The 17,872-nt window shown below is 34.8% G+C and overlaps 1 protein-coding gene across 1 annotated transcript in view; it reads right to left on the reverse strand.

Annotated features, from left to right (window-relative positions):
• Positions 1-17,872, reverse strand: part of naaladl2.L (N-acetylated alpha-linked acidic dipeptidase-like 2 L homeolog) — a 338,033-nt gene that overhangs the window by 213,456 nt on the left and 106,705 nt on the right. The window contains exon 3 of the mRNA XM_018263683.2: positions 6,129-6,705. Coding sequence (XP_018119172.1) covers positions 6,129-6,705 — 577 coding nt within the window. The remainder of the gene's footprint in view (positions 1-6,128; positions 6,706-17,872) is intronic.

The following is a 17,872-nucleotide window of genomic DNA, read 5'->3' on the forward strand; positions in this document are numbered from 1 at the left end:
AGATATAGAAGAATATAACCATAGAATTCAGTTTATTGATTTATTGAATCCATTTATTAATTCAGGGAAAAACAACATAATGTCCAGAGATGCCCTAAACACCTCTACATTTAGCTAAACACGTATAAAATATGTTATGTTTGTCATTCCTTAAAATAACTTTTCTAGAAATGCAATTTGGACAAATATATTTGTCTTAACTTTTTAACTGTAAATACAGTAATTTACTAATGATCTATTAAATAATTCATAATGATCCCCTTGCAGAACGTATGGTTGACATCTGAAGTGATTTACATTAAACCCAAATTCTGAAATGTTGCTAACAGAGGCATTAGAAGAATCCATTGTCAAATAATTAGTGGGTTAATGAGCTGTTCAATGATTTGCATGGATTAAATTGTGCACCACCATGGCTGTGCCTGCAACAAACCTCTAAGAGTATTGTACCATTGTTATTAGAAAAACAAGAAAAAAAAGGAAAAAGGAAAAAAGAAAAGGAAATAAGGACCAGTACAGCATAATGTAATTCATTGTAATTGTTTCTTTCAGTATCCATAGAGCTCTGTCACATGTTGAATTAAACTTCACTGACAGACAGCATGGGCTCCAATGTGACTGATTCATGGGTTAACAATTGATGTGTATTACAGCAGATAAAAACATTAATGCTATTTACCAATATAGTTCGAATAGAAGTCTTATTTAACATGAAAAATGACGTGTTAGAAATGTTCTTTATGGCATAATATGTGTGTTGTGCCATTATTTATGTTAGTTATTGTTTATTATGTTCCCAATATGTTGTTATAATTGTACCAAATATGATGTTTAACTGCTCAATATTATAATGGAGAACATTGACCCCCTTTTAAATGACTTGTAGAAACTAATGTACAGATGTAATATCCCTCAATATAGATTATATATCAGAACAGTTTCCTATGACTTTAGCTGGCCATATATGCACTGATTTAGGCTGTGGGCACACAGGCTGAAAGCTCAGCTGCTCTCATGCGGAGCCTTTTTGTAGGCAGAGCAGAGTGGAGGTTAGTCAATCAGTGCCTCCTTTTGCATATTTGGGCTAACCTGCGCTGTGTGTGCGTTTGCACTCAGACTGATCAAATTCAAATCAATGGGGTACATTTATCTCAATAAGTATAAAACGTTATGTTTGTCATTGCTTAAAATACCTAGACATGCAATATGGATAAATATATTTGTCTTCACTGTTAGGGTAGGACTACACGGACGTTTTCGGCGTGATCTGCGCTGCGACAAAACACATACGACAGAAATAAGGTAAGTGAATGCATTGTCGGATGAAGTCGCAGCGTTGATCCAACAAGACACGACTGTCAGATGCAGACACATCATGCGGCATCTGCATCCAAAGTCGTGTCTCGTCCGATCAACGTTGCGACTTCATCCGACATTTTTATCTCTTACCTTATTTCTGTTGCAAGCGATTTGTCGCATGCATTTTGACGCCACACGTCGGATCGCGCCAAAAATGTCCGTGTAGTCCTATCCTAAACTGTAAATACAGCAATTTACTAACGACCAATTATATAATTCATAATGATCCTCTTGGAGAACATATAGTTGACACCTGAAGTGATTTTCATTAAACCCAAATTCTGAAATTTTGCAAACAGAGGCATTAGAAGAATTCATTGTCCAAGATTTAGTGATTTAGATGTTCAATGATTTTTTAGTGGTTTAGATGTTCAATGAATTTTTTGGGGTGGCATGCCGCCTAGCCGCTCTATAGGGAGCTTGCACACCAGTGCTCTTGCACCTGCATGAGGTAGTGTGGGCGGGCCCTAGGACCGCACCGCCTAGGGGCGCCCACAGAGCAAATCTGGCGCTGCATGGGCCACCCACCTGCCTAGACCAGTTCCGCAGATAGTCTGCCAATTAAGAAAAGAATATGGGAGGGGAGTATGCAAGAGTTTGGAATTTGGGAGGGGGCCCCCAGTAGCTACTAGGAGGCCCTTGGTGTTGCAGCCCCGGTGGACCCCAATGTTCTACTCCAACCCTTCAACCTGCTGTTGGAACTGTTAATTATGCCCAGACCATCAATCTGTGGATTCTGGCAAATGCCAGAGTGACTGCTGCAAGATGCCATTGGTGACCAAATCAGAATTATTTTAATTAGTTTTTACTAGTTATGCACTGAATCTCGGATTGGGTTCAGCCAAATCCAAGCCTTTTCTAGCAGGATTCGAATGTGGCTTAATCCAAGAGCCTGGACATGGCCAAACCATATATAAAGCAAAAAGATGTATGCACATAGGGTTCGAGGATCCAGCAGAATACAGAATTGGAGCAATGGCAGAACTACTGAGGGAGTAGGGGGTGCGATCGGGCCAGGGCCCGCACCCCCTCAGTGCACCACTGATTCCAATAGGAAAATTGCGTAAGTAGGGGGGCCAGGCTGCACATCCCACACCAGGGCCCACCCCTCCTAGTTACGTTACTGAATTGGAGGGTTCATTGCATCCCTAGTTTTTACGTAGTGATAATAAATGAGTTAGACCTTGAATAGTCATTTTTGCATATATGTAGCACAACATTTACAGTATGTATTTGCATTAAGACTACTGTAATACAACATTTCACTTTTGGGTACTAAAACGTATATAACATTTTAAACATATGCATCTTGACCGGCTGTTTTCCATAATAACCTTTTCAGGCATACTCCTTTACATTTACTAAATATAATAAGTTAGGAGAAAAGGCAGTTAAATTACAGCAGTATTGGTTAAGGTGCAGTAATCTCATGGCAAGAAGAATTGCTACAAAGAAGGACATCGTAATGAGGGTGAATGATTTCCTATACTGAGTTAATGATATTTTACTTGGCTGGTTCATAACCTTCAGTGGACAAGGAATATAAAATCATAATGAAAACATGTTTTGCTGTATATCATACACTGAAAGATAAATAGATAAAATACTATTACACAGGTTATAAAATGAATCAAGTCAATGTAAAGCAATACTTGCTGCCAAAAAAATTATTTTCAACATAAGAACGTAGCATTTCTTTAATTCTGTTACAAAACATAATATTGCTAACATTAGGAAATACACTGTCAAATATAGCATTTTCCAATGCATTGTCTACTTAGATGTTCTAATATCCTTCTAAAAAAGAGCAATACTATTTAAAGTGTTAAAAATGACCATCCTTGCAATTTTCATTAATATTGAAAGAATAAGGCGGCCATTTACGCTAAAATTCTTCTATTGAGATTTTCATTATTGGATAAAAGTTTGGTAATGTATTAGCAAAGAAATGATTCACAGAAATGAGTCAGTTATTACTAGCTTATCATCGACTGAAAATTATTACTGGACAAGGTGGCATAAAATACAGTATATACACGGCATGTTCTTTTGATGAATAAAAGTATCTGCAGTAAAAGGACTACTAAACAATAAAAGCAAATAATGATAGCAATTAAAGAAAGCAATCCATCATGCAACGCTCAATTTCTCCTCCCTGCTTTCCTTATAGCAGATAGCCAGGGGGGAGAAATCGAGTGCCACACAATGGATCTTCGCCCTGACGTCTTTTCTGAATAGGAGCACAATCGGAGTTTCGGTAAGTTATTTCTTAATAAAGCAATTTTAAAGTTTAATTTATCTTGTTTTTTTTCTCGATGTATGCTAACAATTTTTTTTTTAAAAAAATGTTCATGTTACTGGTCCTTTAACTGGAATTAAGGGAGGACACCATTCTTAAAAAAGTATGTCAGTGATTACAACACAATGTCCTATGAGGCAATACATAAAATCACTTAACAGTATATAGTTTAATTTTCCCTTTTTTCTGATAAAGGAAATACAAAACTGGTTCATAGGCAAGTAACCTAGTTTTATTAACACTATATTTGGACTTCATTGGCTGTGTTTAAACATACAGTAACATTCTATAGGGTTAATGTAATAAAAATTACCAGGTCTAGTAATACATCAGCATTTATTGGTTACCTGTGAAAAACAAATATTTGATTGGTTGCTGTTGGTTTCTGGACCTGGTGCTAATTTGAATTTTTAATTACATTACCCCCATATAACTTTGTATTACTTCAAGATCCACTGGGTAGAAAGAAGGAACAAGGATGTTGTGGAGGAACACAAGAGCACACCAGGAGGAACCTGGAGAAAATGCTAATACCATTCCATAACTATGGGTTATGGACATGAATATCATTCTTGTGGTGTCAATGTCTACCCTGGAAAGAAGTAGGTGATGGGGATCAACAGGTTGTGGAACCATTAATCAGAGTTGGGGAGAGTTATTCCAAGCAATAGATGCACTTCGTTTTCATGCATTTCTATGAACATTATTTACTTATTCCCTCACATGTGGGAAAGGCAATGCAATAGAGACTGTGGTGGCTTCTGTGAAATTCAGTAAAAGCTAGTTCAACCCAAAATAATGCTCAGACTTTGCAGCTTTTTTTTTTCTTTTAAAGAAACATATTATGTTTTCTTGGTCATAGGTTTATAGTTTAAAAGTTCTCACATTTACTTCACCTTCTTTTCTAAACTTTAAAAAAAGATGACATTATTTAAATTATTATTATGTAAATCATTGCCTTAATTTTTTTAAATGCCTATATTACAAAAACTACAATAACAAAATAGCATAGCAAATATAGTAATTGCAAATTTGTAAATACATGCATTTCCAACAAAGGGAGTGCTGGTCTGGAATCTATTGGTATATATATATATATATATATATATATATATATATATATATATATATATATATATATATATATATATATATATAACCAGCGAAGAGCCAGCACTCTCGAATAAAGTGTTTGTTTGCCTGGGTGCATGATCAATATAATATCTCCATATTCTATCTCTATGTATATATTTATTTCTTAGGTTTCTGCTATATTTATAGTTAATGCATTTGGGGGACTATAAACACTAGACCTTTAATCTATACTCATATTACAATATTATGTAACATAAACAAGACAGCCAGTTTGGCTGTGCTTTGTTAAAGAAGGATTTGCAACTCAGTTTGCTACATTGTTATATAATATGATTTTACTCCTTATTTGGTTAAAATGGGGGTTTTTAATACAAATGTGTCTCAAATTTTTAATGTGTTATCAAAATTTGTTGTGTTATTTAAAAACTTTAGTACTTGACGCACAGTGATGATGATGATGTCAGCCAATTAACCTTTCTTGCCACCAAGGGTATTTATTGCTTTCATTTTGTATCTATCTGTACTTTGAGAAAGGCCTCGGAGAGGCCGAAATGTTAGTCCGTTAGCTAATAAACCATTTTTGATTTTTTAAGACCTGAGAGTGCGGACCTCTTTGTTGGATAGAAATTCTAAAAAATTTTGGACACTGCACCCAGGCACGTTTGCACCTGGTTACGAGAGTGCTGACTCCTCCACAGATCTATATATATATATATATATATATATATATATATATATATATATATATATATATATATATATATATATATATATATATATATATATATATATATATATATATATATATATATATATATATATATAAATATATATATATATATATATATATATATAAATTATACAGATCTGGGATCCATTATCCAGAAACTCGTTCCAGATTACAGAAGGGTTGTTCCCCATAGACTCCATTTTATCCAAATAATAAATTTTTTTTAAAAATAACTTCCTTTTTCTCTGTAATAATAAAACAGTTGCTTGTACTTGATCCAAACTAAGATATAACTAATCCTTTTTGGAAGCAAACCCAGCCTATTGGGTTTATTTAATGTTTACATGATTTTCTAATAGACTTAGGGTATGAAGATCTAAATTATGTAAAACCCCAGGTCCCCGAGCATTCTGGATAAAAGGTCCCATACCTTTATATAAATAAATAGCGACTTAGGAATGTTTTAAAATGGCTCATAAAGTCTATGGAAATTGCACTTACATACAAAGAATATATGCTACATACTGTAAATATAATACAGCATATTGTCAACAGTGAGAAACAATTTTGGAGAGAAAAACTTGAAAGAGATAGTGTATATACTGTAACTATAGATATGAAAGCTCTTCAATAAAAAGGACTTACCTGTAATTTCTTTCAATATTTTCTTTGGTAATTGAGTTTACAATATCTGCGAGAAATTGTGTTTCACTGGAAGAAGCTTCTTCAGTCACGCAGCAAGTAGTTAAGTAAGAAGGTCTTTTTGAAAAATAACCTATTAATAATCCCAAAATGAATATAAAGAGACATGTGCAAATTAATTTAAAGATCCTACAAAAGTGCTGTAAAGTGAGTTTGGATCCTGATTCTGAACAATGTGAAAAATATTCTGGTTCCTCCTGTAAACGCTGGAACCGTCCTTTAGGTGAAATAGTGAGGTGGCTCGATGTAACACTATGCGACTGTTTTTTGGGTTGTTTTAACTCCTGATCAGTAAAGTTATCAGGCTTAAAATGCCCATTGAAACTATCTGGTTGAAAGTCTTCAGTAAAGTTATTCTCTTGATATTGATCAAGAGAGCTTGTTCCAAGCTCTTCCAGCTCTGTTTCCATGTCCCATTCAAGTTCTAATCCAGAATTTTGAACTTCATCACTCTCTATGTAGGGAAAATTTTGATCAGTCCTGAGGTTGCTTCCTACCTTATGATATGATAAATCTTTTCCTGAGGGTTAAAAAGAAATAATTACTAATAATAAAGAATATGAAGATTTATAAATCCTCTTAATAAATATACTGTACACATATCTGTATTTGCAAATAGTATACACATAAAATAGAATGTCTGTCATTCAAACCACTATATAAAAACTACAGTAAGGGGCAGATTCATTAAGGGTCGAATTTCGAAGTTAAAAATACTTCGAAATTCGACCCTCGAATTGAAATCCTTCGACTTCGAATATCGAAGTCGAAGGATTTAGCGCTAAACGTTCGTTCGATCGATCAAAGGATTTTTCGTTCGATCGAACGATTAAATCCTTCGAATCGAACGATTCGAAGGATTTTAATCCAACGATCGAAGGAAAATCCTTCGATCAAAAAAAGGTTAGCAAACCTATGGGGACCTTCCCCATAGGCTAACATTGACTTCGGTAGGTTTAATCTGCCGAAGTAGGGGGTCGAAGTTTTTTTTAAAGGGAAAGTACTTCGACTATCGAATGGTCGAATAGTCGAACGATTTTTCGTTCGATTCGTTCGATTTCGTTCGTATTCGAACGAATTTAACCAATTCGATGGTCGAAGTACCCAAAAAATACTTCGAAATTCGAATTTTTTTCATTCGAATCCTTCACTCGAGCTTAGTGAATCGGCCCCTAAATGTCAGGATTATTGCAGAATATTGCTTCTAGCTGACACATAAGGGCAGATTTATCACGGGTTGAATTGAAAATTCTAATCAAAATTTTTTTATAGTCAAAACTGGAGTTATTCAAATTTTATTCGAGTTTTTTTTAAAAAATTTGAATTTGATTTTCAATATTTATCATACTCTGGCCCTTTAAGAACTAGAATTTGACTATTCGCCACCGAACCTGCCGAATTGCTGTCAATGGGAGATGCCCAGGGATCAATTTGGAATTGTTTGCTGCAATCAATCGAGATTTTTATATTCAAATAGAATTTGATTCAAATTCGATTCAAGTTTTCAGGTCGATTTAATTAATCTGAGTTTGACAAATTTTTTTTAAAATAAATTTTGATTGGTCGACTTTATGGTATTTTAGGGGAGTTTTTAAAAACTCACATGAGTTGGAAATTCTACCTTTGATAAATGTGCCTCTTAGCCTATAGAATCTTAATTAATTCCTTGCTGGTCTTTTATTCATTGATCCCCAGCATTATGTTCAGCGTGGTGCAACCATGTTCACTTACCTTTTGCTCAGAAAATCTAGTGAGACCAGCAAGGAATTAATTAACAATGTATAGTGATGGAGAGTTCTACCTCTCAGTCACATATAATGCACATTGTTGCTAGGGATTTAACATTTTGAATGTTTTTAAATGCAATTTAATTTTCAATACACACTAGACAGTCTCTAGAGCATTAAATGAGGAGCCTTTATGTGGCATGCGAGCTTACATATTTATATACAAACACCTTAAATTTTGTAAAATGTATTAAAAGGGATTCACATAGACTGAATTTGAGTGCTGGCAATTTCTTTTATGTGTGCAAATAATAGTTGTATATCGTTTGATCAACTCCAGGGTGTAGGTTAGACTGATCGATGTAAAAAAAATAGCAGCTGGTCAATGCTACAGCATGGATTAGACCAGTGCTCACAATTTCTATTTTTTAGGTTAATTACCAGAAAAAGCTCCATCGGATCACCACCTTTATTTCCTCTACCTCTGTCTTATGCAGGAGGCAAGAAGTTGTATATAACGGTGACAATCAATACTGATCCCACCTGTTATTTATTGAGAGGACTAATAGGTTAAAATCGTACCTAAATAGTTTTTCATGGTTGGATTTAGAGCCAGAAAAAAATCCTGTTCCCACCTATGGCCTCAATGCTCTTGAAGTTGGCACATTTAATGCAAAATAATCCTTCTTTCCTCAATCATGGCCCCAACGACCAGTATAATTAGGATATTTGCTTCAAACTAATTAAATAAACTTTGCCTTCCCCTTATTCTTTGACATCCACCAGCAACTTTTTATTGTGAAGAGGAAGAGGTTATTGCTAAAGGCCACTAAAACTTAATCTTCTCTAGATCCCAATTATCCAATATTATGAATAATCTTATTAATCATTTGTTCAAAATGTGTATCGAAATCTTAAAGGAGGATTCAATTTTTAACTAAAGAAGTAGCTAGAAATGTTGTACATTGTATTTTTGGCTTCTGTACCATCTCAAGGAACCCACAGCCCTTTAGCAGTGAAGATATGTGACTCTGAAGATACCCCAGTAGCTCCCCATCTTATTTTCTGCTGATTCACTGCACATTCTCTCTGTACTGCTGTCACTTACTGAGCTTAGGGACTGACTCATAATACAATGTGTATATTGAATATAAATTTAAGATTTAATATAGTAATAGTATTCTATTTGTAATTCATTTAGATTATTAGTACATGGCAGTTTTGAAACCAGTGCAATTAACAGCAGAATGTAATGGTCTGCCCTTTAGCATCAGCTAGATTAATTTTCTACTTGCTAATTTGTGATGACCACTAATCTTAAATTCTAAACAGACACTTTGAGCACTCTGAGCATGTTTGTGTCACTGACGCTCCTAACAAAATCCAAGATGTGCCAAGTATGAAGGTTTGGATCATTAATACTATAGAGATGCTGAAACTGTAGGCTAGTGTAGTTCAGCATTTAGTTAAGGCTTGGTTGTCCTTTAAGGCTCCTGACAATACTGATGCTGCCAGACAGAATCTGGTTTGAGCTTTATACAGTATTTACTGGACTGATAAGTAAAATTAATGAAAATTTACAGAATTATTAAAACTAACCAATCAAAGGTAGCCCAAGCAAGTTTATATCAAAACACTAACTCACTGCAAAGTATTGCTACAAACTATAAAATAATAGCCTTTTATTTAGTATATACTGTTGTAAACAATATTTTTCATTTACTTTGTAAGTGCGGTATCTGTTTTAACCTGTTCCAAATAAAATACTTGGCAAGACTTATGTACACATGAAATTGTTGTTCAGATTGTAAAGCAAGAGTATTGATTACCCTTTTTTAAGCTTGGGGCTCCATTAATTTCAATGATTAGGACTCAATTGAACTTTATAAAAGTCATGTTTTTCATACCTGGGTGCTCGTTCTATACATTATAAAAAATGCTACGCAAACAACACAGGTTATGCTACAAGCAGGATTGTTCATGTTTGATGTGAGTACAACCCAGTGGAAAGAAGTACATTTTTATACCAATAAATATTAATGTTATACAAGTAACTTGAAAAATATAAGATTTCTTATTCATCTTATTCTTCAGTTTTCTACAGCAGAACAGCAAGTCAGTGGCCTCTGAGCTGAGTGATCAGATATATTTTAGGCCAGGGAGAAAGTCCAGTTGACGGAAAACCACATTTTCCCATATTGTTCAGTTGGCCTAGTGGGTCTGCATAGGTTCACATATGATTCAAAAAATTGTTCAGACACAGGACAACCCAACAGGGTATTTCACTAGCTAATAAATATCGTTCTCTCTATAAGACTGTATTCAAAGGAAGATTATGGAGTAGTATCACATATGGCAAAATGTAATGCCGGTTACTAGGGATGAGCACATTTCTTCAGCTTATGCATATTTGTGCCTTGTATTCACATATTCATGAGTGCCAAAACATTTTATGAATCTGTGCTAGGTTTACTTAAGGTTTACTTATCCTTTAAGGGTACATGTACAAACTTTCACTGTGTACTGTAGGTCTCATTTAAGAAACCAGAGACAAAGTAATGCCACAGATAGCAACAAGGATAGGAGGAGTGGCATCATGACCCTGGCTTAACACAGGCAGGACCCTATTGGAGGGGTTAAGAAAAGGGGGGTGGTTAAGCCTAAGGGTGAGCACTGGTGGCCATTTTAGTGCCAATCTAATTGAGGAGTGCCACCATTTGATAGTAGGGGAGAGAAGAGAGGTTTCCCACCCACCTTCCCTTAGAAGAGATTTACAGGAGTGGTTGAGAGGGTTGAGGGGTATTTGGTTAGATCTGGACCAAGTGGGGGTTATGGCAAATCTGTGAGCAGGATGTTGCGGCTAGAGGATATTGCTTGGGTCAAGGAAAAGGCAGACTGACATAGGCTCAGGGGGATATTGGTTTACACAATATCAATGTTATATTCTGATTTTATGAATGTATAATACAATTTGGTTATGTTATAGATTACATACACATGATGTTAATGTTTGGAGGATTCTGTGGTAAGGTTAATAAAGCTGTGGCCAGGAATATTCCAATAAAGAAGTGTCACGCAGTGGTTCTTGTTAGATGGAGGGGATGTATGCGGTGGTGAATGCCTGGGTCATGTACAAAGTGCAAAAACTGTTAGTTTCTAGTTATATACCAGCATATGCTATGACCCTTTAACTTAATGTCTGTACTTATTTCATTTCCATCATGCATGTATTTCATACACTCACAATCACATTCTTTTTTGCTTTTATAGACCTGATGCAGGTTAATCAGTTGTTTACAGTGTGACTTCATCTTACAGTTAGAACAGCCTTAGCTTAATGGACAGCTTCAGCTTTACTTCTTTTTCTGTATCTTATATATGAATGGAGATCCAATCATTCTTCTGTGCTAACTGTACACAGCTACCAGAACTTGTAGCCATTGTCATTATTTTTAAATACATGTTGCATGTAATAATAATAAAACATGATTTTTCATGACAATCTGCAATATACTATGTGTGGTAACACTTGTTTCCTGATGTAAATCACAGACAGTTGAGACAGTATACATTGCAAACAGAATTCTTGCATTACAAGGGTTATTGTCTAAATGTGTTATGACTATGTAATGAAAGGCCTTTCTTTATATATTTGCTTGATCCTCCACCTTCTTTTCTTAAAGGAGAAGGAAAGCCTCCAAATGTTAGGCACCCCCAAGTGATTGTATTTACTTACCTAAAACCCCGGGTCGGGAGCTCCTATCAACAGAAAACTGCACTGGCCCAGGGTTCTTCCAGTGAGCACCACTGAGCGATCCTCTTCCTTCTTCCTCTTTCTTCGTGCGGTTGCACATGCACAATAGAGAGAAAAACTGAACTTTAACTAAAAAGTCAAGTATTTGTTCTACTGTGCATGTGTCTGCCCCGGGAAATTTGAAGACAGAAGAAGCCAGAAGAGGATCACTCCGTGGTGCTCTCTAGAAGAACTCCGGGCCGGTGCAGTTTTCTGAAAGACCAGCATGGGGTTACAGGTAAGTAAATACTATCACTTGGGGGTACCTAACATTTGGCACCCCCAAGTGCAAGACGACTTTCCTTCCGCTTTAAAACAAAGCATTGCTTCTAACATAAAAAGTTCAACAATGACCCTCTCTACATTGGTAACAATATGAAGTATACTGCATACACAAAGAGGATTTTTAGAAATCCAAATCAGACAGCTGAATAGATCTTAGTTAATCTCAGAATAAATTAACAGCATTTCATCAACATTTATAATTAGTACTTAATTTACTGCAATAAAACGCACTACAGACAGTTCACTACAGCACAGTTCATTACAGAAAATGCATCCATATTATTTTGAGAAAGCAGCTTTAAAGGTTACAAATAGTCATATTTTTTTCCTGTTATATAACATTTTATAAAAACCTTAAAAATGCTGGGCTTATAAAAGATCTCAAAGAAAAACAGAAACTTGTTAGCAGTAGTGGATACAAAAGTTGAGTTATAATATATATTTAGACAATAATACCTGTTATTTCTATGAATGTCTCAGCTTTGATGTAGCTTTGTTGAATGTAAATAACTTACTTATTGTTTAGCATGTATTTTTAAAGGGGACTGGGTAACCTCCTTTTTTTTAATAATCCTAAAACAATAAGCACATACATGAACTTAAAGCCACTGAATATGTTAGGAATACAAAGATAAAAAAAGGGGTGAAGATTCTCACTGCTTTACTTTCAAGCTAAAGCCTAACCCCATAAATAAAATGCACCATAATCTATTATTTTACAGTATCTAACAATTTAAAAAAATCAAAAGAAATGTCCTAGTAACTACATAACTAAATTAGCTTCATTACTATCAATGATGCTGTTCAGTATAGCAGCTGAGACCTATGTAAAAGAAGGATATTTGTCTTTGGCTCAGATCTCAACTACCAAAAAAAAAAAGCAATAAAACTTGCTGCTACATTTAGAAGCAGGTGTTCATAATTGCTGCATATGTGAACAAACATATTCCAGCATGCTTTGAAATAAAATCATTAGAATGATTGATTCATAAAATAATCCAATTGCCAATGTTGGTTGCTAGCTATGTTGCTATTTATAATTATATACACTATGAAAACAGGTACTGTAGGCCAGAATATATGAGAGTCAACTTTCTTTGAGGAGTAATGGGTAATTATTATTTGTCAAAGTACTGTATGTAATATGTCACCAGAAAATAGGGGACTGAAACTGTCCCTAGATTATAAAGTATGTGGCCAATGTTGCAGATGAAATGCTGAATGCTAAATCTGAATTTTAGCAAATAATATTGGATAAATAATGTACCCTGACAAAATTCAGGTTCCATTTTGAATTTAATTGAACTTTTTTTTTTCAGGTCAATGTATGTGTATCTATCTTATTTTCTAAATACTGACACATTATCTGAAAGGGTTTTTGCTCAGGGAATCATTGAAATGATAATTTGGATACAGATTACCAAGAGAAAAGTAAACGTACTCTGTCCACAATAAGAATGTGGTGATGATTTTATGGTAACATGCATTGATTACATATATAAAGCCAAGCAGGTAATACATTTCTTTCATATATAGAGGCCAGGAATAATAACCTATGCATCCACCATTTGCTACTAAGTTGTTCTCCCCAGATAATGGTACACATTTGGTAGGTTCTTTGGTCAGTAAGAAATATGAAGCCACAGGAAATGTTTCCCTTTCCCCTAATACATGCTGCATTGAGACACATCCTTGGCCAGTTGGCAATGAGATTTTTTCCCCCGCATTGCACTAAACCCAGCACACATCAAAAAACCATTGGGACTTTCCCATTGACTTTTCCTTCCTTGGGGTTTAATAATTCTGAAAAATGTGTAATTTTTTAAAATTCCAATTTTTATATAAAAAATAAAATCACAATTTTTTCGTGATTTTTGCATTTAGAATTTAGTACATAACACACAGTAATAACAGTAATAACAGTACAAATAGACATTCTCCCCAAATTTCACCCTAAATAGCCTTCAGGCTGCCCCCATATATTTGAAAAACAGTGCCCTGCTAATCCTCATACTATTACTGAATATTGATTCTCATTTAACATGGAAACAGCCCAAACTTTTTTGAGACTCTAGCAGTAGGTTGGTAATTATGCAAACAATTGGGATATTAGAAGAAACCATTGCCAGCAAACATTACTGTAAATAGTTTGTTTAGGAAATACATATTTATTACTCTGTATTATATCATCTGCAAAATTCATTATTGTTGGAATGTAAAATCAGTTGCTCCTCCACCTTAGAAATGTGTTTGCAATCAAATGTATCTGTAAGTTTGCCATGAGTTTACAAAATGCTGTACTTATAATATACTTTAGAAACCTTTAAACTTTTCCCAGACTGATTTGAAATGAGCTGTCATATCTGAGAAATGTCATTGCTTGGTCATTTGACTCTGTCAACTTTCATACCTTGTACAGATCTGGAAATACATCATTTCATGTAACATGTAACCTAGAATCCACATTTTTTATCTCAAAATGCCTTATTTTTGTTTTGCATTATTTATAGAGGCTAATTCTAAAATTCTAAGTTATTTTAAAGAAGTATATCCTGGGTGAACATATACTTTAAATAGCATTGGATTCGGGTTTACTGTATCATTTAATAGAAAAAGTTGCCTACTGGAAGTTTATTGTATTTATATAGGAATTCAGTATAGAAATCTTCCTGATATAATTGATGATACAATTGCTGATTTTCTTGAACAAAATAAGGCAACAGCAGCATAACTATAGAGAAAGAAGACCTCTCTGCTCCACAAAAAATCCTCCCTCTCCAGTGGCGTAACTATAATACAGTAGGCCCAGGGAACAGGGGGCCTAAATGGCAAGGTCTGCTGTATAGAAGTTCACCTCCCTTCTCAAGCCCACTTATTCATTGCCTGCAGCATTTTATTTTTCTCATTAGTTAGGGTTAGTTGGCTAACAGTGGTGTGCGGTTATGGCTTGCTACTAGGGAATCTATACATTACTTTCTTGTCATTGGCTTCTGCCAATGTTGTTGTTGTCAAACACATGACTAATATTTATCCATTAAAACATTTTACCAACAAAATATAAATGTAATTGTGTCTGCCTGTCTATAATTGCTGGCCCAAGGAAAATAAATTAAAAGCATTGTAGAGCAATATTACTTTAAAGTGGACCTGTCATCCAGACATAAAAATCTGTATAATAAAAGTCCTTTTCAAATTAAACATGAAATCCAATTTCTATTTTTTATTAAAGCATTCATAGCTGTTGTAAATGCAACAGTGTAAAAATCTCAGCTGTCAATCAAATATTGCCTGCCCCATCTCTATGTCTTAGGCATAGAGGCTGGGCAGGCAATTGCTTTCACTTTCCATTCAGCACTTACTATATATCACTGCTCTCCCAGCATTCCCCCTGTTCTCTTCACCATTTAATTGTGTAGCCAGGGCATCAGGTCCCCAATTCTGATGCACAAACAATATTTTGAGATGATGCAAGACTTGTCTTAATAACAGTGTCCACAAAATGGCTCCTGCCTGCTTGCTATAATTATTTATTCCCAGACGGAAGGAAAAAATATTCAAATAATGTTAACAGTGTAATTAAACTTAATTTTGCTTGACTAACATGATAAAATAGGATTTGGAATTATTTTTTTGGGTTACGGGTCCCTTTTAAAGCTACAGCAGGAGAGTAGCAGTTTGTTTAAAAAAACAAAAACATAGGTTTGCAAAATAGTTCAAATCATGTCTCATTTCTATTCTATCTGTTCCGGTGTTAAATATGCCAAAATCTGTTCAATAAAATATGTATTTGAATATCTGAATACATTTTAGTTCAATCAGTGGAATAAACAGGAAACAAGTGAGGATGCAACTATTATCTGGAAAGTGGGAAAAACAACAGAAAACAAGTTGGATATTGAAAGATCCAAATCCATAATCTGTTAAAGCATAACAAAAATATGTCTGACAAGATAAAAAAAACATTTACAGAGCTATAGGTTCCATGCAGGATGCTGCCACTTTGCAGAGTGATTTGTCTAAGTTGGAAAACTGGGCAGCAAACTGGGAAATGAGGTTCAATGTTGATAAATGCAAGGTTATGTACTTTATAATATAAATGCAAGTTATATACTAAATGGCAGTGTGTTGGGAGTTTCCTTAAATGAGAAGGATCTAGGGGTCTTTGTAGATAACAAGTTGTCTAATTCTGGGCAGTGTCATTCTGTGGCTACTAAAGCAAATAAAGTTCTGTCTTGAGTAAAAAAGGGCATTAACTCAAGGGATGAAATCATAATGATGTCTCTTTATAGGTCCCTGGAGAGGCCTCATCTGGAGTATGCAGTGCAGTTTTAGACTCCAGTCCTTAAGAGGGATATAAATGAGCTGGAGAGAGTGCAGAGACTAAGTGCAACAAAATTACACTTTACAAGTACATCAGAGGACATTATAGACACATAGCAGGGGACCTTTTTAACCATAAAGTGGATCACCGTAACAGAGGCCACCCCTTTAGACTAGAAGAAAAGATTGTGGAATGCACTGCCGGGTGATGTTGTGATGTCTGATTCAGTTAATGCCTTGGATGATGGCTGATGATGATGGAATGGCTTGGATGATTTTTTGGACAGACAGAATATCAAAGGCTATTGTGATACTAAGCTCTATAGTTAGTATAGGTATGGGTATATAGAATTTAATTAAAAGTAGGGAGGGGTGTGTGTATGAATGCTGGGTTTTCATTTGGAGGGGTTGGAATTGATGGACTTTGTATTTTTTCAACCCGATTTAACTATGTAACTATGTAACCAACTATGTAACTATGTACGAATTTAATATTAGCATAACTGAATAACTTTCACTTAGAAAAAAAGGATAATGTGTCATGGTGTAGATAGATCAACATTATTCCTTGCTTATAAAAATATAAATGCAAATTACAGACTACTGAGAATATTGAAAACAGAAATTGCTGCAACAGGCTTCCAGACCTTTAAATGAATTTACCAAATTTGCAGTGTTTGCTTTTTTCCCTTGGTGTTCTCAAATGAATATAGTCATAGGTGATTGTATGACTATACAAATCCAATTTCACTAGATGTTATGAAGGTATTAGTTTATTTTAATGCTATTTTAGACATTTTAGACATTTTTTTTTTTTGGAAAACACAATTCGATTTTAAATAAATCTGCCCCTGAATGTTTCCATGCCCCAAACTTAAACAAAGACTATTTTCACCAAACTGGATTCAAGGAGAACTAAACCCTTAAAAGAATATGACTAAAAATGCCATATTTAATATACTGAACTTATTGCACCAGCCTAAAGTTTCACCTTCTCAATAGCAGCAATGATCCAGGACTTCAAACTTGTCACAGGGGGTCACCATCTTGGAAATTGTATACTACACTTACATGCTCATTGGGCTCTGAGCAGCTGTTGAGAAGCTAAGCTTAGGGGTCGCTGCAAATTATCAAGCTGTTAAATTCTGATGCTAGTTGCACTGGTTTCTGTGTTGCCATGTAGTAATTATTAGTGATGGGCGAATTTGTCATGTTTCCCCCGAAATTTGCAAAAGGTGAAAAATGAGAAACGCATTGAAGTCAATGGGTGTAAAAATTATTTTGACACACGTCAATTTAGATGCCCACGACAATTTTTATTTATAATTTTATTATTTTGTCCAAATACAGTTACGGCAATGGACGGCCGAATAATTTTGACGTGCAACAATTTTTATGTGTGTGACTATTCTGACGTGCGCCCAAATGTTTTTTGATGCGTCTGATTTTTCACCAGTGAATTTTCATCACAGTTTCATGAATTTATTCGCTGATGGCGAAACGCTGAAACTCCCCGTGAATTCACACCTGTTGAATTTATTCACCCATCACTAGTAATTATC

Source organism: Xenopus laevis, chromosome 5L, assembly GCF_017654675.1.
Source record: "Xenopus laevis strain J_2021 chromosome 5L, Xenopus_laevis_v10.1, whole genome shotgun sequence".
Lineage (NCBI taxonomy): Eukaryota > Metazoa > Chordata > Amphibia > Anura > Pipidae > Xenopus > Xenopus laevis.